At 38.2% G+C, this 21,712-nt stretch overlaps 2 protein-coding genes across 4 annotated transcripts; one reads left to right on the forward strand and one right to left on the reverse strand.

Annotated features, from left to right (window-relative positions):
- Positions 1 to 3,960: 3,960 nt before the first annotated feature.
- On the reverse strand, positions 3,961 to 20,702 carry LOC149381308 (uncharacterized). 3 transcript variants are annotated; one of them, XM_089629895.1, is made up of 2 exons: positions 20,501 to 20,702; positions 3,961 to 5,973 (listed from the first exon to the last, which is right to left on the reverse strand). In XM_089629895.1, the coding sequence occupies exon 2, from the start codon at positions 5,962 to 5,964 to the stop codon at positions 4,204 to 4,206; it is 1,761 nt and encodes a 586-aa protein (XP_089486021.1). In that variant the 5' UTR covers positions 5,965 to 5,973; positions 20,501 to 20,702; the 3' UTR covers positions 3,961 to 4,203. The 3 variants fall into 3 exon arrangements, with proteins under 3 accessions (XP_089486021.1, XP_089486020.1, XP_089486022.1); XM_089629894.1 differs by lacking the exon at positions 20,501 to 20,702 and adding an exon at positions 6,842 to 7,059; XM_089629896.1 differs by lacking the exon at positions 20,501 to 20,702 and adding an exon at positions 6,275 to 6,335.
- Positions 16,819 to 18,932, forward strand: LOC149381309 (GABA transporter 1-like). Its single transcript, XM_089629899.1, has 6 exons — positions 16,819 to 17,039; positions 17,166 to 17,263; positions 17,354 to 17,540; positions 17,637 to 17,767; positions 17,863 to 18,099; positions 18,447 to 18,932. The coding sequence occupies exons 1-6, from the start codon at positions 17,021 to 17,023 to the stop codon at positions 18,825 to 18,827; spliced, it is 1,053 nt and encodes a 350-aa protein (XP_089486025.1). The 5' UTR covers positions 16,819 to 17,020; the 3' UTR covers positions 18,828 to 18,932.
- Positions 20,703 to 21,712: the final 1,010 nt, after the last annotated feature.

A 21,712-nucleotide genomic window follows, 5' to 3' on the forward strand; every position in this document is an offset into this window, starting at 1 on the left:
GAGTCGATACCTTTCCATGTCAAATTATCATCTTGTTATAAATAATATAAACAAACAATGTTTATTGACATTGATATAAAAAAAAAAGAACAGGAATGAATTATTTTTCAATAATTCACTGTGACTTTTTATTGACATTAATACAAATAAGTTCCAATGTTTATTGACATTAATATAAATAAAAAAAGAACATGAATTAGTTATTTTTCAATAACTCACTGTGACTTTTTATTGACATTAATACAAATAAGTTCCAATGTTTATTGACATTAATATAAATAAAAAAGAACACGAATTAATTATTTTTCAATAACTTACTGTGACTTTTTATTGACATTAATACAAATAAGTTCCAATGTTTACATGAACATGTTCTTTTTTTTTATATTAATGTCAATAAATAAATGGAACTTATTTGTATTAATGTCAATAAAAATTCACAGTGAGTTATTGAAAAATAATTAATTCATGTTCTTTTTTATTTATATTAATGTCAATAAACATTGGAACTTATTTGTATTAATGTCAATAAAAAGTCACAGTGAGTTATTGAAAAATAATTAATTCATGTTCTTTTTTTATTTATATTAATGTCAATAAACATTGGAACTTATTTGTATTAATGTCAATAAAAAGTCACATTGGAACTTATTTGACGTGGCTATCGTTTGTAATCTTTATTGGCAATGCCGAAAATGGTGTCTCATATTTGATCACAATGGAATGAGTGGACGGTAAGAGCCCCATCTCAGCATACACGGCGTCCATGAGATGGTTGTACTCAAAACCATCCGAAAGCACAAGTACAAACGATGCACCCTCCTTGTATACACATGGTTTAACCCATGTACCACTATGCTTGACATACACTAAAATATCACCCATTAATGCATAAAAAGAGTGTAATCGGGATGTTAATTTCATATTTTAAACGTTTAAAATTCCTTTATAAACATTTAAAATCATAACAAAAAAAAAAATAAAAAACTGTGAAGATTTATTGACATTGATGTCAATAAAATTGCATTTTTATTGACATTGATGTCAATAAATCTTCAAAGAATTTTCCTTGAACCGTTGAAGATTTATTGACATTAATGTCAATAAAAATGCAACAATGTCAATAAATCTTCAACGATTCCCAGAAATTTTCAGAATTTTTTCCAGATTTTCCATGCTTCCAAGAATCGTTCTTTCATTGTTTTTTAACTTCAAAGACCACATGAATTCAACAAATCAAAGCCATTTCAGATAAATAAACAAATAAATATACATAAATCTCACGAGACCAACTCTAAATCAAAACCCTAATAAGAACATAAATCGTTGTACAACGGCGCGGCGAGCTTCGAAACGAACATGGTGATGCATTTTCTCCCGCGGCGTGGTGAGCTTCGATCCTCATTTCAAAAGTTGCGAGCTTTGATTCCGATTTCGAGACATCGATGGGCTTCGACGGAGAGAGCTCAATCCTCTTGGCGCGGTGTTCTTCCTCTTTTGATTTCGCGTCAACGGTTGTGAAGTGAAACATCTGTTGTTTTCAAAGATGGCTGAGTAGAAGAGGGAAAAAATGGTGGAGCGAGAGAAAGGAGAAATAGAGAATCAATGAGAAAAAATTGAAAGAAATAAAATGATAAAAACGTAATTGTGTAAAAAAGCAAGTCATGTTTTTGGATTAAATTAGAGATATTGGATTTTGGTCCAAAACTATTGTGAAGATCATAGTTTAGGAATAATCCCTTGTACTTTTATATCTATTATTTCGGGCCCTTAACCACTGTGGATCCTATTACATGAATAATGTTTTGTAGAAATTGCTTCTGATATCCATTTTTGTACTTTATCTCGAAAATAGCTTGTTTAACGTTCTTACTACGTCAATAGCCTTCTTGAATAGTAAATATGCTTCTAGATGTCTACCATTTTTTTTAATTTGTTTATTGTTTTGGCCTCTATTAAACTATATTTACTATTTACAATTTTATTTATAAGAAAAATAATTATTTAATTACCGTTTGAAAAATGCTATTCTGAAAAGATTAAAAATAGCCGTTATTATTTCTATAATTTCTCCTAACATTTTCATAGTTAAACATGTTTCAAATAATATAATAGTTGCTTTTAATTCTAACATACACTCACAGAAACACACACACACACACACACACACACACACACACACACACACACATATATATATATATATATATATATATATATATATATATATATATATATATATATACTAGTTATGAAAACGCCCGTTTGTAAGTTATAATTGCTATTACTGATAGTAAAAATAACAAAAAATAAGAATTTTTTTTATTAAAATATGAATTTTTTGTTAAAATAATTAGATAGAAAAATAACATAAATGCAATTTTAATAAAATTTCCAAAGAAACAAAAAACAACATAATTGAATGTAAGTTTATTATTAATAATTTATTAGTAAGGTATTCTGTTATTTAAAAATACTACAATATGATAAATGAATGTAAATTAGTTACTGAAAAAGGTTGAATATTATTTTAATTTGAAAAGAATTATGCTGCTAAAAAATTAAATTTAAATAAATAAAATCGAAGACGGTTGCATCCCAACCTGTCTCGACTTATCACATCTTCAAGGAAATTCGATTTACGTAAAAAAAATTATATATATTTAATGCAAAATACAATTTAAAATATGGGGAAACACCCAATGATTTTATATATTTATTCAGTATGTCGATGTACTATACAGAGAAAGCAGGCATATATTGGTGCATACGCGCGCAGTGACGGAGCCAGGATTTCAATCAAGGGGGGGCAAATTTGAGAAATATTTTTTAGGAGGGGCATTATTGAAAAAAACTTACAAATTTGGATCAAAAACATAATTATTAGTAAAATTTAAGGGTAAAATTATAAAAAAAGTATAAAAATTTGGGATTAAAAAAATAATTTTCAAAAATTGAGGGGGTGCATTGGCCCACCCTGACCCCACCTAGATCCGTCACTGCATACGCGTAATATGATATTCAGCTGCATATCCTTCTTGATTGACATATATTGGTGGAACATTTTGTTGAAATTGAGGGTTATCGACCAGGGATTTTCTGATTTATTCAATGTCACATTTTTGGGTTGCCTATTTGGCGTTTAACATGGTGAATTGTGAATTGTATTGATTGCATTGTATTAAAGATAATTGAATGTTTTATATGTTTTTATAGCTAGTATGATTCCATATTTGACAATTTGATTCCTAATCCTAATTGTATATGCATGTATAATCATATTAATAACGTAGTTAATTCTTTAAGTTGAGCACAAAATTAGAGTTGAAATTGCCGCTAGGTAATACTGCAAATGCAACGTAAATAACTTTGCTCTCTACAAAACAGAAAGAAAACCGACTTTGCATAAATTAACGACACGAAAGAGGTTGCGAAAGAGAAGTAATGAGCTATAAAAGTTATCATGATAAGAAATTAAATAGGGGACCGTGCTTTTACTGTTATCTATGAACAAGCACATGCAAGACTTCAATTGTATCGTACGCCCACGATGACAAACCGAGACATATACACATACTGACATTCACATATATAGCTGTACTACGTACAAACCTAAAAATCTACTTTTTGCAATCAATTATTGTTCAATACATATTCATCTGGAAGCCTACGAGTTTGTACTAAAAACGTGAAAAATAGGAGATTGTTGTTTTCTTTCAACCATGCATTTATACATGTTTTGTTCTTTGCTTAGTTTATTGTAGTCCATTTATTTTAATGTCGATAATACAACTGGAAAAATCAAAAATAAAATCAGTCATTAAGTATATATATCATAGTGACCATAGCCTTGTTTTTACGTGAATCCATTGTACTGAAAAGCCTGATTGATTCGTGTGACCAATTACCAATTTATGTCTTGGAGATTACTAACTGGCTTATTTCATATTACGATTAGAATTCAACAAGTTACTCGGTTTTGTATTTCTAATTAGAAAGATTTCGTCAGTGAAATAAATAAAAGAGAGAACAAGCAGAGAGGATTTTTGACTAGCTTATCACAGTTCTCAACGGTAAATCTACAAAAACTCTACTTCTAACTTAGTCTAAGAGCACAACGCAATTACTGACTTGTACGGTATGTGCATAATTTAACGAAGTACAGAGAGAGAGAGAAGTTAGTTAGTTACTTAGCATGGTCTTTCACTCGAGAAGGAGAAGAGGATTCGCAGTTCTAGAGCCAGACGATGGAGCGACCTTGTGGCTATGAATCCTGAGATTGTTTTGGACGAACACGAGATCGTTGGCCAGAGTGTGAAGCTCGAGCGTGTCTGGACTCGGAGAGGCAATCTTATCCGGACAAACCTCCGTGCAGCTCGAGACCTGACTGAGTACGGTAACGGCGAGCGTCTGCAAATCGGGGGTCTCGAAGCCAAAGTTCTCCCACCACGCGACGGCCTCCATTTTGTCCCGACAATCGACGGCGTCCTCGTCCCCGGAGGAGCGCCAGTACGAGCTCAGCTGCTCTCTCAGGGCGCGTCTATTTACGCTCTCGCCCTCGTACCTCTCCACCGCCGCCTTCCAGCCCCGCATCACCACTTTGTCCTTTTGCCCTTTCCCGAAATGTCTGGGGTTTAGCAAATACCCCGCCGCGTGCAGCGGAGAGAACAGCGCGTCCCATCGCTTCTCGATCAGCTCTTCGAGGGCGTTGAGCCGGTCCTCGTTTTTCGCTCCCTCGTTCCTCCTCGCCTCCTCCAGAGCCCGGACCCGCCACTCGCACACCTCGCCCATCCTCTCCGCGTCGACCGACCCGAGCGATTTCACCAACGGTTCGATTAGTTGCGTCAACGACTCCGCGTCGCTCCAGAAACCGTCCTCTATAATGGCGGCCTCGGCTTCTTGATGTTGACTACTTCCTTCCCACCGTTTCCACTCGTCCCCGGCGACCGCGTCTCTGAGCGCTTGCTTTAGCTCGCGTACCCTCCGGACGGTGCAGAAGAAAGGAGCGTACTTCGAAGCCGCCGCGTCGGAGTTTTCTTTTAGCTTGTGCGGGAACGAGCCCGGGGAAAAACCCTGGAACTCGGACACGCACTGCTCGATTTCCTTGGTGCGCAACACCACGGGTTTTATCCAATCCGTCTCGGCTATGTCTTCCATCAGCGCGCGGAGGGACTGAGAAGTGCAGCGCGATACGAACACGCGAGGAAACTTGGTCGACGACGGCACGAGAGAATCGGGTACCGTCGTTTTAGCGTCGTCGAGATGCGTGATCACCTGAAGCACGCTCGCGGGCCCGATTTCGGCAATCACGTCGTCGAGAACGCCCGCGTCGAAGGCTCTCAAGAACACGAGGCCCCTCGGGCTCGAGACGAAGATGCGAACCTGAGTCTCGGAGCACCCGACGCAGAGCACGGAGCAGCCGGCCTTGGGCCAAGAGTCCCTGAGGAGAGCCATGGATTTCTCGATCCTCGCCTTCTCTCTGGACAGAAACGAGCCGCGGAGCTCGTCCGCAGTCGGGGGTCTGTATCTGGACCCGTGGGAAGCGACGGCTTTGATCATCTCGCGAAAGTAAGGAGAGTCGACGACGTCGAGGCTCGAGGCGTCGGCGTAGACGAAGCGAGCCACGACGCCGTCCACGTCTTCGTTGGAGACTCCGACGCTCGGCTGGGACGGAGTTCTGGGGCGTTTTCCGGGCTTGTCGGGTGCGGCGATCCGCTTCCTCTTGCGGGCGGCTCGCTCTTCCTCCAAGACGTGGAAGGCTTCCCTGAGAGAGGAGTCAACGGCGGGGCAGCTCTTGACGCCGACGCCCGTGAAGCCGAGCAAGTGGGCTCTCACGCGAGAGTACGACCCGTTGTAACGGAGGTTGCAGTGGTTGCATTTCCAGCGCTTGGTCCCGCTTCCTTTGTCGAATCCGCCGAACACGCTCACGTGCTTCCAACCCCACTTGTCCGATTCCGGTTGCATATCCAACCTCTGTCAATGGAACATATTACTCATCTGTGATATACTACTGATATTTTCGTAATGCAATGATAGTATCGGACTTTCGAGAGGTCCGTGCTCTCTCCAGTTTCTTCAATGATACTAATTCTTAATACCATTTCCATGTCTTTTACTCTCTTAATCTCCCTTATTTATAGGCTAATATGATTTCTAAGTATCCTAACCCCTAACCTGTCAATATCTAGTTCTAACAACTACACGAATTGAGCAGATGATTACAAGTAAACAAATATATATAAATATATGAGGAAAGGAAATGCAATGATAGTACCAGACTTGCGAGATGTCCCTGCTCTCTCCAGTTTCTTCAATGCTCTAATTCTTAATACCAGTTCCATGTCTTTTACTCTCGTAATCTCCTTTATTTATAGGCTAATATGATTTCTAAGTATTCTAACCCCTAACCTGTCAATATCTAGTTCTAATAACTACACGAATTGAGCAGATGATTACAAGTAAACAAATATATATATATATATATATATATATATATATATATATATATATATATATGAATATGTCACCAGCAAAACTTGATACTTTGTCGAGCAAAGTTGCAACGAGGTATCAACAGCTTTCACTAAATTCTAATATACTTCAACTAAGTTATTTCTGAGCATTATAAAGATTATGAACAACATGGGTTCGCAGAGATAAGTGAGTGCGATACGGGAAGAAATTAAATTTGACAGCTGAACTAGCCATCTCAACATTGAATTTCCTAGCCAATTCTAAAGCTTAATCCTTTACCGAGTTGGCCATTTTTTTTTCTTCCAACGATGATCCTACAAATATTTAATCTGCCAAGCGCACAAAGAAGAGGGTTCGGAAACTTTACCTGAAACGCAGAATTCTTTCGATAGGGCAATTCGATTAGATCGAAACCTTGGCGTTTCTTGGCTTAGGGTTTCTTCAGAGATTTGACTATTAATTTTTTTTTTAGGAAAAACTCTGAAGAGTTCGGTTCGCGTTTAGGTTTCCAGGTTCTTCCGTTTCTTCCGACTTTTTTTCCCCTTATTTTTTTTTTTCTTTTCTACCAAGCGTTTCTTTTCCTCTCACCTTAAATAAATAAATATTAAAATGATTTGAATTTAATGAAGACCTCCGAAATATTTTGTAATCTTTTTTTAATATTAACGGTTGAACCTTTTAAATTTCATAAATAATCGTTTTCAAAAACAGTTAACCAGATTTTAATAATTGTTAACCAAATTTCAATAACAGTTAATCAAGTTTCAATTGTTGTTGATAATATTTTAATAATTATTGACCAAATTTAAATAAAAATTAATCAAATTTCAATAACAGTTAACCATATTTCAATAGTTATTGACCAAATTTCAATAATTGGTTATCATATTCCAATAATTGTTGACTAAATTTCTGAAACGTGATGATATTTTTGTCTAGAAAAGAGAAACGATTATTAGTGAAATGTTGTGAAAATATAAAAGAAATATAAAATATGACACATGTTTTAAGTTAGTTATGAAACTTTTTCAGATAAAATCGTCAACCTGTAAATGTCCACTAAATAAAATATTAAATAATAAATTATCAATTTTTTTTTAAATGGGCCTCATAAAATCTCTCTATCAAATCAAAGAGGGAGAGATGGGCCAAGAAAGAAAGAGCACCCCTACAAATTTAGTCTCATATCACTAAAATGTTCAACTTACTAAGACAAGAGAACATAAATAACTCCATTACGTCCCATGTCATTTTGCCATCTCTATTTTCAAAGAAATTCAATAAAAAATCAATCAATAATTTTAGATGATAATCTTTATCATCAATTTTTTTTATATCATAAAGCAATTAAGATGAATTAAAACAAATAGTCTCATATCACTAAAAATCAAGATTATGTATCATACATGACTGTTTTAGGTCCTCCTTATCACGAGTTTAAAGGATTTTGCAAGTACCATAGATAATCATCTTGAAGACTTACGATATGAGTATTATAGACTGTATATTATTTCAACGCCTCATTTTGCACTACATAAATTGTTTAATTTTTCTACTTACGGATAGTTTGATTTATCTCAACCAATTATATGCTATATCCTAAGATTTAAAAAAAACAGTGAATATTAGTTTGACGTTTAAAATTATAAAATTACTTTTAAATGGGCCAAGAAGAGCATAGCCCAACGGAGATATAGTATGGGGCCAAGAAGAGAAAAGGCAGATATAATAATTAAAAAAATAATGTTACCACCTGACTTCTTTTCATACTTGACCTCTCAAGTACCTTATTGCCGGTTTTTATTTCATAAATACCTACTGTGTAGTATTTTCCTTGTTGTTTCAAGTTTTATTTATTTATTTATTTTTTTAAATAATGCTTTCAGTTTCATTTTTTTTAAAGAGATTTGTAAGTAAATAGATCACTTTAAACATATGATTTTAGATCTAGCCTATGTTTGACAATTTTTAGGGATATAGCCAAATGACTTATGTGGCAATAATTAAGGTCTGATTTGCCCTTCTTTATTAACAAATTCGTCACTTTCTCTCTTCTATTTTTTCAAATAATTTTGTTTGCATCAAAACTTCAAAAATTCGTATATTTCTCATACGAACTCGAAATTGAGTGATTTCAGATCCTACAAATTCGTGGCGTCGAGATCTTCAAAAATAAATCCACTGTGTTTGATGAAAAATTATGTTTAATGCATCATATTTACGTTTCAATTTATTTGTTTGATAATTTCAAAAAATTTCAGTTATTTCCATATTTAAGGTAGTAACGTGATTTTTCTACATCTATAATATTAAACATGATTTTTCATCAAACACAATGGATCTATTTTTGAAGAGCTCGGCATCACGAATCCGTAGGATTTGGAATCACTCAATATCGAGTTCATATGAGATAGATATGGTTTTTTTAAAGTTTTTATGTAAAAAAAATGAAGGAAAAAATTAAGAGAGAGAAAATGACGAATTTGTTAATAAATAAGGGCAAATCAGACCTTAATTATTGCCACATAAACCTCTTGGCTATTTCCCTAAAAGTTGTGAAACATAGGCTAAAAACAAATTTCATAGTTTCATATTGGCTATTTTGCTACACTGCCCTTTTTTAAATGATGTTTACTATTTCATTTTTTTTCCCTTTCTTGTGTTCACAATTTAAATTATTCATAATATAGACGAAATTGTCTATTTTTTTTTAACTGAGATATTTATGCAGGGTTTGAAAATATTAGATATTCTTCTAATTACCATGTTCAAATGATATTTTTTGTAACACTCCTAAAAATTACAACTATATTTATCATATATAATTTGTTTCTCAATTTTTTTTTAGGAATATATCAACAATATCCCTTCTGTTTTATCGAAATACGCGATTTATACCTTCAGTTTTCAAAAATATCAGATATATTCCTCCAGTTTAATATAAATGACGTGTATCCCCCTTAAAAATATGATATATTTCAAAAATATTTTTTTTCATTTATTTTTATTTTTTTTAATATTTGAACTCTCTAAAATATCTTTAATGAAATATTTTTTTATTATATATATAAAAAATTAAATTAAATACTTTATTTATAAAAAGTTAATGATTTTTTTAAAAAGAGAAGTTTTGAGTTTTTTTTTTAAATAAAAAAGTAAATAAATATATATTTTATTAAGGGTATTTTGGAGAATTCAAATTATTTTTTGTAAAAAATAAATGAAAATGGTATTATTTGTAATATAATGTATTTTTAGGAGAGATATATGTCATTTATATTAAATTAAAGATTTAAAAATTAAAAATATAAATTTCGTATTTCAATTAAACAATTATACTGTTGATAATTTACCTTTTATTTATACAACAAGTAGATAGAGTATTTACACCGGTTGTTGACGAGCATTTATGGAACGAGAAGTAAAGATAATTAATCTTCAGCTGGAGCTCAAAAGGCTATGTTTTGTATTGATGACGTGCAAGCTAAGGAAGAGGAGTTAAGAACTATTCATTTTGCTGCTTCGATCGCTTCACAATTTTTTCTTTACCACCTCATGTGTGAACATTAGCTGTAAGTCTTCCCACTCTGTTTCACACCAGTACAGTACTATACCAATCATTTGTGGATATGTAAATATCATTAATTTAATTTGATGATGTGTCTTGTTATGCATTTTCTCTTCCTCTTGTTAGCGGATATAACAATTCAGTAGATGTGAATGATTTAATCTCACTTTTTGCCGCTCTCGAAAAGGTTTTGATCACCACAGTTCTTGACATGTATTTTTGAAATATGTATGAAAAAAGGACGACCTTATTGCTATTGCAAATTAATTTTTGCGATTAGATAAAAGAATATAATTAAGAACTCCAAAAGGGTGTTTGTGTTCAATTCTACAATAAGAACTCCAAAAAGGTGTGTTACAAACGTTCACCACAACTCAGTATCAAACCAGATACCTTAAATCGCAAGCAACCACACAACGCAAAACTAAAACCAGAAAAATTGAAAACGAAAAGTAAAAAGAACGAAGAACACCGGATTGTTATCGAGGTTCGGCGTTAACAAGCCTACATCCCCGCGAACTCCTTCAGATCAAGGACGTTCGATTTGCACTAATCTTCAAGCGTATACAACCAGTTCGATTACAACTCTTCACCAAGAGCACCTCAGACGAAAACTCACAATCACTCAAGAATTTGGCTTTTCCAGAGAATCTCACTAAATGCCTTTTTCTTACAAATGAATTTTCGATCGTTCTAATCACACTCTAGCTATCTCTGTTTATAACAAAACACGAGCACACAAACCCGGGTAGATACATTATAACAGAAATAACCGCCTAGATCTACTAGCGTGAATCTCAGCCGTTGACGATCTCTTAATCTTGTTCGCTCGTAGAACCACGTCAGCACGCCACTTTAAACCAGCTCGCTACCAGCCCGCTAAACACACCAGCTTGCTAGTTCACAGCTCGCTCAACTTAGCTCGTAGCTCGCATAACTCCTTAGTTCGCCAGCTCGAAGCTCGCTCTACTGAGCTCGCAACTCGTCTCGTGCAAGGTAACTCTGGAGCTGAACTTTCAACAATCTCCACCTTCTGCTTCAGACACCAACCTTGCTTAAACCTTAGTGCAAATCTTTTCCTTTCATTTCGGAAATCATTGTTCGAGACCAACCCCTGACTCACATGGCAAGAACTCTCAGCAGTTTAAGACAATGCTTAAACTTGCCTAGAGTTACCACCTTGGTGCCAACATCATCCGGGTTGTCATCTGTGCTCACCTTGTTCATAACAACCTCTCCATCAGATATCCTTTCCCCGATGAAATGGTATTTGATGTCTACATGCTTTGTCCTGTCATGGAACACAGGATTCTTGCACAGATGCAAGGCACTCTGACTGTCTGAATAGATGTTCACAGAGCCCTCATAAAGCTTCAATTCCCGGAGCATTCCCTTCAGCCATATCCATTCTTTTACTGCCTCAGTAGCAGCTATATACTCAGCTTCAGCAGTAGATAAAGTCACCACGGGTTGTAACTGTGACTTCCAGCTGATGCAATTTCCACATAGCAAGAAGAAATAAGCTGTTGTAGACTTTCTTGTGTCTCTATCACCAGCATAGTCTGAGTCCACATAACCTTCAACCCCCAATTTTGTGCCTGTCTTCAAGTACCTCAGGCCAACATTGGTTGTGGTTGCAATGTATCTCAACAGCCACTTCATAGCCAGCCAATGTTCTTTGCCTGGATTAGACATGAAACTGCTCAGGGTGCTGATAGCATGGGCCAGGTCAGGTCTTGTACAGATCATGGAGTACATCACTGATCCAACAGCACTTGAGTAGGGCACTTTGCTCATGTATTCCTTGTCTGACAAGGTACTGGGACACTGAGCACTTGACAGCAGGAAATGAGAACCAAGAGGCTGTCTGACTGGTTTTGATCCCCTCATAGAGAACTTATCTATGAGTTTTTCCAAGTAGCCTTGCTGAGACATCACAAGACTCTCATTAGCCCTATCTCGGATGATGCTGATTCCAAGGATCTTCTTTGCTTCACCAAGATCCTTCATATCAAACTCTGTACTCAGGAGTTGTTTCAGGGCTAGGATCTGACTCATGGTCTTGCTGATGATCAGCATGTCATCCACATATAGAAGAAGAAACACACAGTGATGAACATCATGACCCTTGAAATACAAGCAGGGATCATAGGAGCTACGACTGAACCCTTGCTTCAACATGAAGGTATCAAAACGCTTGTACCACTGCCTGGGCGATTGCTTGAGCCCATACACAGATTTCTTCAGCAAACACACCTGATCCTTGTCTCTATGAACAAACCCCTCTGGCTGCTCCATGTAGATAACATCTTCCAAATCTCCATGTAAAAAAGCTGTCTTTATATCCATCTGGTGTAGCTCAAGGTCGAACTGAGCCACAACAGCTAGCATGATCCTGATGGTCTTGTACTTGACTACAGGAGAGAAGATCTCAGTGTAGTCAATGCCTTCTACCTGAGTGAACCCCTTTGCAACCAACCTAGCCTTGTATCTCACAGGTTCACTAGGGCTGGTTCCTTCCTTGATCTTATAGAGCCATCTGCAAGAAACTGGTTTCTAATGCTTTGGTCTGTCAACAGTGATCCAAGTGTGGTTTCTATACAAGGACTCCATTTCCTCTTTCATGGCTTTGACCCACAACTTTGACTCAGGACCACTCACAGCTTCTTTGTAGAACAAGGGTTCCTTTAACTCAATTTCAAGTGCATAGGTAAAGGCATAGGCAAGGAGCTCTGAGTAGACATGATATCCATATCTCTGAGTAGGCTTGGGAACTCGTTTTCTTCTGTCTCTAACCAGCTGATAGTCTTGTGGCGAGTCATGATCATCTGTTTGACCACCCAGGTCTTGGCTTCTTTGGTCTTGATCTTCAGTTTCTCTGTCCTGATGACCTTGGCTGGGAGGTGTGGTTGGGGTACTTGAGTTCTCCTGATGCTCCACCTGATCCACATCATCTTCACTGGGCTCCACCTGGCTAGGGACATCAATTCTTGTTTGGAGCTCAATGACAGTTTCCCTGGTTCTGGTGGTGTTGCTAGCTGTACCTGTCTCATCACTTTGTCTGAAACAAGGAAACTCAAGTTCATTAAATACCACATCCCTACTGATAATGGTCTTAAACCCTGAACCATCTTTCACCCACAACCTATAACCCTTGACACCCTGAGGGTAACCTAAGAAGATACACTTGAGGGATCTAGGTTCAAGCTTACCTATACTTTGGTGTGCATAAGCAGCACAGCCAAAAGTCTTGAGGTTACTAAGGTCAGGGGGTTTGTTGGACCAAACTTCTTCAGGGGTTTTGAACTCTAAGGCACTAGAGGGACACCTATTCACTAGATAAGCAGCAGTAACTATGGCTTCTCCCCAAAAGGCTTTAGACAGACCTGAGCTGAATAACATGCACCTAGCTTTGTCTAGGAGAGTTCTGTTCATCCTTTCAGCTACCCCATTCTGTTGAGGAGTCAACCTAACAGTCCTATGTCTTTGGATTCCTAGCTCGGCACAGAAACTATTGAACTCCTCACTACAAAACTCTAGACCATTATCAGTTCTAAGGGTTTTGACTTTCCTGTCGAGCTGGTTTTCTAAGAGAGTATGCCACTCCCTAAACTTAGCAAAGGCTTGACTCTTATGTTTCAACAGATAAATCCAAACTTTTCTTGAAAAATCATCAATGATAGACAGAAAGTAGAAGTTACCTCCATGTGTTGATACCTTTGCTGGGCCCCATAGGTCTGAGTGGATGTAGTCAAGAGGATGCTGTGACTGATGCTTGCCAGTGCTGAACTTGACCCTGTGTTGCTTTCCCAGGATGCAGTACTCACAGAAATGCACTTTGCTGATCTTATCTTTGCCCAACAGGTGTTGATCACACATGATCTGAAGACCCCTGGCACTTATATGACCAAGTCTGTTGTGCCACGGCTTGGCATTTTGATCTTCAGGGCTGGTGGCCATTGCAGCTCGGCCAGTGAGAGTTTCACCTATCATGTGATAGAGGCCAGCAATTTTCTGACCTCTAATAGCCACCAGTGAGCCTTTGCATATCTTCATAGAACCATTCTTGATGTTGTTGGTGTAGCCTAAGTCATCAAGAACACCCAGAGAAATCAAGTTTCTTGATAGCTTAGGCACAAGCCTCACATCTCTGAGAATCCTTATAGCACCATCATGCATTTTGAAACAGACAGAACCCATGCCAGTGACTTGGCAAGTTTCATTGTTTCCCATTACCACCTTGCCACCCTCAAGGCTCTCGAACTCTCTCAGCCATGCCTTATTATTGGTCATGTGGTAAGTACACCCAGAATCAAGAATCCATCCTGATTCTTTGTCGCCATTGGTGACTGAAAGCACTTCTCCATCACTCCTGTAACCCCCACCAAGATTAGCGGAATCAGTAGTCTCCTGAGTTGATGTGCTGGGCTTGGAGGAGTTCTGATTCTTCTTTATCCAGGAATAGCATTCCTTTTTAATATGACCAATCTTGTTGCAGTGATAGCACTTCCTGTCAGCATTGGGATTTGGAGCCTTGCTTGGATTGGCTGACTTGGATCTTGACTTGTTCTTGCCCTTCTCCTTGGTCGAAGACCTGGTTTGGCTTCTTCCTCGGGCCAGGTGATTCTCACCTTCACCTTGTTTGTCTGACTTGATCTCCAAGGCTCTGGACTTGAGTGCAGAGATGACTTCTTCCAGAGTAATAGCAGATCTACCATACTTGATAGCGAGCTTGACTTCCCTGTAGGTGTCCGGCAGAGAGTTCAGGATGATGATAGCTTGATTCTCATCACTCAGCTCTTCTTTTTCCCCGGAGTTCGCCAGCTTGATGTTCATCTTTAAGAACTCATCAAGATTCTGCTCAAGAGACTTGGTGGAGTCCATCTTGAACCCAAAGAGCCTTTCCTTCAAGTAGATTTTGTTTGAGAGAGACTTCGTCTGGAACAGCTTGTCCAGTTTCTTCCAAATCTTGAGAGGAGTGTCTTCTTTGTCTACCAGTCTAATGACCGAGTCTGAGAGATGAAAGATGATGGTACCTGTAGCCGTCTCTAGCATCTCATTCTTCTGATCTTCAGGGAAATCAGAAGGCCACGTCACCGGATCTGTAATCACTCGGAGCAATCTTTGTTGCGCGAGCAATCTTGCGCCTCCAGATGCGGAAATCACCGGTGCCGTCGAATTTGTCGATGTCAACCCTCATCGTTGCGAGTGGATTCCACAGCACAGGGTTTTCAGAGGTTCTTGATGTGTGAGTCGAGGCCAAGGGATTCGTGAGATCGATTCTCGAATCAGATGGCGATAGCGGTAAGCCTTGTTCTGCCTGTTCTTGATTCGAGCCCTGCGTGTCTTCCAGTGTTGCGATTCAAGAGGATCTTCGAGTCCACGAAGATCACCACGGAAAACGAGTTGTCGGAGAGGAACCAAGCTCTGATACCACTGTTACAAACGTTCACCACAACTCAGTATCAAACCAGATACCTTAAATCGCAAGCAACCACACAACGCAAAACTAAAACCAGAAAAATTGAAAACGAAAAGTAAAAAGAACGAAGAACACCGGATTGTTATCGAGGTTCGGCGTTAACAAGCCTACATCCCCGCGAACTCCTTCAGATCAAGGACGTTCGATTTGCACTAATCTTCAAGCGTATACAACCAGTTCGATTACAACTCTTCACCAAGAGCACCTCAGACGAAAACTCACAATCACTCAAGAATTTGGCTTTTCCAGAGAATCTCACTAAATGCCTTTTTCTTACAAATGAATTTTCGATCGTTCTAATCACACTCTAGCTATCTCTGTTTATAACAAAACACGAGCACACAAACCCGGGTAGATACATTATAACAGAAATAACCGCCTAGATCTACTAGCGTGAATCTCAGCCGTTGACGATCTCTTAATCATGTTCGCTCGTAGAACCACGTCAGCACGCCACTTTAAACCAGCTCGCTACCAGCCCGCTAAACACACCAGCTCGCTAGTTCGCAGCTCGCTCAACTTAGCTCGTAGCTCGCATAACTCCTTAGCTCGCATAATTTCTGGGGAAGAGAGAGAGCTCGGGAACAGTGGGGAAACAAAGGAATTCTTATATATTTCGGTATATCCTGAATGAGAGCTGAAGCCTCTTTATATAGGCCAAGGCTAGGCAAGGTCGGTTTGAAGTTCACAACGTTCAGCCATAAAGGCATTTAATACAGGTTATAACAACCATTTAACACAATGTTATGAATTCAATCATGCGAACAGTCCAACATTTTTCCCAGCCTTAATGGCATTAATACACAGCCATAATGCGCATTTAAAGCTCAGAAACCCTTAAGTTAAAGCCCACAAACCGTTGGCTTTACTTCTCAAACGTACAGTTTTTCACCTCGTCTGGTCGAGCTCGTCCAGTCGAGCTCGTCACTTCGTCTGGTCGAGCTCGTCCAGTCGAGTTGGAATGACTTCGTCACTTCTAGTACGTTGGCCTCGCCTTGTCGAGCTGGAATGACTTCGTCAGTTCGTTCAGCTCGACCTCACCTAGTCGAGCTGAATGACTTCGTCAGTTCGTCCAGCTCGACCTCGTCCAGTCGAGCTACTCAGTTGAGCTCGCCAGTCGAGCTATCCAGTCGAGCTGAAATGACTTAGTCACTTCGTCCAGCTCGACCTCGCAGCTCGTCACTTTCTCATTCACCTTAGGTCCGATTTTGACAAACAAAATCAGCACTCCTTATGTTAATAAATAATATTTATTAACTTTATTCCAACAAAAATGACTTGCAGGTTCATGGATACACAGTGGTTACCACTTGACAACGTCAATAGTAGCGCCACCACTGTTGAGCCTACCGTACGCCTTCACGTTTCTGGGATGGACGGCTGGGATTGCGTGCCTGCTCATCGGAGGGCTGGTGACTTTCTATTCCTACAACTTGATCTCCCGGGTGCTCGAACACCACGCTCACCTCGGCCGCCGCCATCTCCGCTTTCGAGACATGGCACATGACATTTTAGGTCTTATATTTTACTTCTTTTGAAACTTTGATATTTTGTTAATCAATTAATTTCAAAAGGCTGTTTCGCATTATTTTACTTGCATTATAATGTCTTCTCAATTATTTTTGGTGTTGGCAATTGTAGGACCGAAATGGGGTAGTTATTTTGTTGGTCCTATTCAGTTCATGGTCTGCTACGGTGTTGTTGTTGCTTGTATACTTCTTGGAGGACAATGCATGAAGGTACATTATGCAATATAAACGGTTAATCTAATACTAATTGAAATTTGAAGAATGTAACAACGAATGACCACCAAAGTGGAATTTGTGCAGGCGATTTACAAGCTGTCAAACCCAAATGGGGGCATGAAGCTTTATGAGTTTGTGGTAATATTTGGATGCTTTATGCTGATTTTGGCCCAAATCCCATCTTTTCACTCATTGAGACACATCAATTTGGTGTCCCTTGTGTTGAGTTTAGCCTACAGTGCCTGTGCCACTGCTGGCTCAATTTACATAGGTAATCGAAAGTTGCGCTGAATACTTTACATAAGTAATAATTACGAACGAAAAATTCACAAGATTTTTTTTTTTTTTTTTGGTAATTAATTTTCAGGGAGATCGTCAAAGGGTCCGGAGAAAGATTATTCGCTAAGAGGCGATAGCGAAAGCCGGCTCTTTGGTGTGTTCAACGCGATCGCCATCATCGCCACGCCCTTTGGAAATGGCATCATCCCCGAAATTCAGGTACATATTAGATATGATGTCTGTTCAAAGGCAGTGTAACATTTTGTAAAGTCAAACTGAAAGATAAAACATTCAATTGTAAATGAATGATTTAGGCAACAATCGCACCGCCGGTGAAAGGGAAGATGTTCAAGGGTCTATGCATTTGCTATGCCGTGTTGTCGGTGACGTTCCTGAGTGTTGCGATCTCGGGCTATTGGGCGTTCGGTAACCTCTCTGAAGGCCTTATTCTCAGCAATTTCTTGGATGATAATGGCAAGGCTTTTCTCCCAAAATGGTTCATCCTCATGACCAACGTTTTCACTATACTCCAACTCTCTGCCGTTGCCGTGGTAACTATCCATAATTATTATTAATATTATAACTGTATTTCTCGGAATCTATCACATTTCTAAAATAAAATGCTGGACAATTAGGTTGCTTGCTACACAAGATTTTGAAATATTAGTTAATTGACTTGATGTACCATGGAAGCATGCAATTTGTTACAGAAAGGATATATTTGAAAAAAAAACTAATGATTTGAAATGTAAATTTATTTAATTAGTTGAAATAAAAAATAATTAGTATCATTCATTTCTTTCTATACCTATCTTATCTTCTTAATAAATTTCTAAGAACAGAACTGTTTGTACATTTTGAAAAAGGATTGTCGATTTTAACGATAATTTATGTTCAGGTTTATCTGCAACCAACAAATGAGGTACTAGAGAGGACATTTGGCGACCCTTCAAGCAAGGAATTCTCTCCACGTAACGTGGTCCCGAGAGCAATCACACGCTCGTTATCGGTCGTGATTGCAACGACATTAGGTGCTATGCTTCCCTTCTTCGGGGACGTCAACGCTCTCATCGGCGCTTTTGGCTTCATGCCTTTGGATTTCATACTTCCCGTTATCTTCTACAACTTGACGTTCAAGCCTTCTAAAAAAAGCTTCGTTTTCAGTTTGAATGTTTTGATAGCCGTCGCTTTCTCCGTATTAGGGGTCATAGCCGCGGTCGCAGCTGTAAGACAGATTACTCTCGATGCCAAAACTTACCGATTATTCGCCAATGTTTAGTATAATTTTATAAATCAATCTTATACATTACCAAAAATGTCTCTTAGCCAGATATCCGGAACTTGTTCTATTTTTTTGAAATGAGAAAAAAAGCAAGTCTTGAGAGGTGTGTGTGTGTGTGTGTGTGTGTGTGTGCAATTCCTCGTATTTATGTTTAATGCTTTAGATGGCGGCCTCGGCTTCTCGATGCTGACTACTTCCTTCCCACCGTTTCCACTCGTCCCCGGAGACCGCGTCTCTGAGCGCTTGCTTTAGCTCGCGTACCCTTCGGACGGTGCAGAAGAAAGGAGCGAACTTCGAAGCCGCTGCGTCGGAGTTTTCTTTTAGCTTGTGCGGGAACGAGCCCTGGGAAAAACCCTGGAACTCGGACACGCACTGCTCGATTTCCTTGGCGCGCGCCACCATGGGTTTTATCCAATCCGTCTCGGCTATCTCGACTGAGAAGTGCAGCGCGATACGAACATGCGAGGAAACTTGGTCGACGACGGCACGAGAGAATCGGGTACCGTCGTTTTAGCGTCGTCGAGATGCGTGATCACCTGAAGCACGCTCGAGGGCCCGATTTCGGCAATCACGTCGTCGAGAACGCCCGCGTCGAAGGCTCTCAAGAACACGAGGCCCCTCGGGCTCGAGACGAAGATGCGAACCTGAGTCTCGGAGCGCCCGACGCAAAGCACGGAGCAGCCGGCCTTGGGCCAAGAGTCCCTGAGAAGCCGAGCAAGTGGGCTCTCACGCGAGAGTACGACCCGTTGTAACGGAGGTTGCAGTGGTTGCATTTCCAGCGCTTGGTCCCGCTTCCTTTGTCGAATCCGCCGAACACGCTCACGTGCTTCCAACCCCACTTGTCCGATTCCGGTTGCATATCCAACCTGTGTCAATGGAACATATTACTCATCTGTGATATACTACTGATATTTTCGTAATGCAATGATAGTATCGGACTTTCGAGAGGTCCGTGCTCTCTCCAGTTTCTTCAATGATACTAATTCTTAATACCATTTCCATGTCTTTTACTCTCTTAATCTCCCTTATTTATAGGCTAATATGATTTCTAAGTATCCTAACCCCTAACCTGTCAATATCTAGTTCTAACAACTACACGAATTGAGCAGATGATTACAAGTAAACAAATATATATAAATATATGAGGAAAGGAAATGCAATGATAGTACCGGACTTTCGAGATGTCCCTGCTCTCTCCAGTTTCTTCAATGCTCTAATTCTTAATACCAGTTCCATGTCTTTTACTCTCTTAATCTCCCTTATTTATAGGCTAATATGATTTCTAAGTATAGTTCTAATAACTACACGAATTGAACAGATGATTACAAGTAAACAAATATATATATGAATATGTCACCAGCAAAACTTGATACTTTGTCGAGCAAAGTTGCAACGAGGTATCAACAGCTTTCACTAAATTCTAATATACTTCAACTAAGTTATTTCTGAGCATTATAAAGATTATGAACAACATGGGTTCGCAGAGACAAGTGAGTGCGATACGGGAAGAAATTAAATTTGACAGCTGAACTAGCCATCTCAACATTGAATTTCTTAGCCAATTCTAAAGCTTAATCCTTTACCTAGTTGGCCATTTTTTTTCTTCCATCGATGATCTTACAAATATTTAATCTGCGAAGCGCACAAAGAAGAGGGTTCGGAAACTTTACCTGAAACGCAGAATTCTTTCGATAGGGCAATTCGATTAGATCGAAACCTTGGCGTTTCTTGGCTTCGGGTTTCTTCAGAGGTTTGACTATTAATTTTTTTTTAGGAAAAACTCTGAAGAGTTCGGTTCGCGTTTAGGTTTCCAGGACTGCTAAAAAGTACTTCCGTTTCTTCCGACTTTTTTTTCCCCTTATTTTTCTTTTTCTTTTCCTCTCACCTTAAAAATTAAATTAGCAAGTAAATAAATAAATAAATAAAATGATTTGAATTTAATGAAGACCTCCGAAATATTTTGTAATCTTTTTTTAATATTGACGGCTGAACTTTTTAAATTTCATAAATAATCGTTTTCAATAACAGTTAACCAGATTTCAATAGTTGTTAACCAAATTTCAATAACAATTAATCAAGTTTCAATTGTTATTGATCATATTTTAATAATTATTGACCAAATTTAAATAACAATTAACCAAATTTCAATAACAGTTAATCATATTTCAATAGTTATTGACCAGATTTCAATAATTGATTATCAGATTTCAATAATTGTTGACTAAATTTCTGAAACGTGATGATATTTTTGTCCAGAAAAAAGAAACGATTATTAGTGAAATGTTGTAAAAATATGAGTGAAATATAAAATATGACACATGTTCTAAGTTAGTTATGAAACTTTTTCAAATAAAATCGTCAAATTGTAAATGTCCACTAAATAAAATATAAAATAATAAATATCAATTTTTTTTTATAAATGGGCCTCATAAAATCTCTCTATCAAATCAAAGAGGGAGAGATGGGCGAAGAAAGAAAGAGCACCCCTACAAATTTAGTCTCATATCACTAAAATGTTCAACTTACTAACACAAGAGAACATAAATAACTCCATTACGTAGCATGTCATTTTGCCATCTCTATTTTCAAAGAAATTCAATAAAAAAATCAATCAATAATTTTAGATGATAATCTTTATCATCAATTTTTTTTTTATATCATAAAGCAATGAAGATGAATTAAAACAAATAGTCTCATATCACTAAAAATCAAGATTATGTATCATACATGACTGTTTTAGGTCCTCATTATCATGAGTTTAAAGGATTTTGCAAGTACCATAGATAATCCTCTTGAAGACTTACAAGGGACGTCAAGCACATGTAGGATTCCACGTATTCTTGTTTTTGGAAATTGTTTTATCATACCGAAACATCTTAATT

Source organism: Urtica dioica, chromosome 11, assembly GCF_054948205.1.
Source record: "Urtica dioica subsp. dioica isolate 48M chromosome 11, U.dioica_male_clone48M_v1_H2, whole genome shotgun sequence".
NCBI classification, from domain to species: domain Eukaryota; kingdom Viridiplantae; phylum Streptophyta; class Magnoliopsida; order Rosales; family Urticaceae; genus Urtica; species Urtica dioica.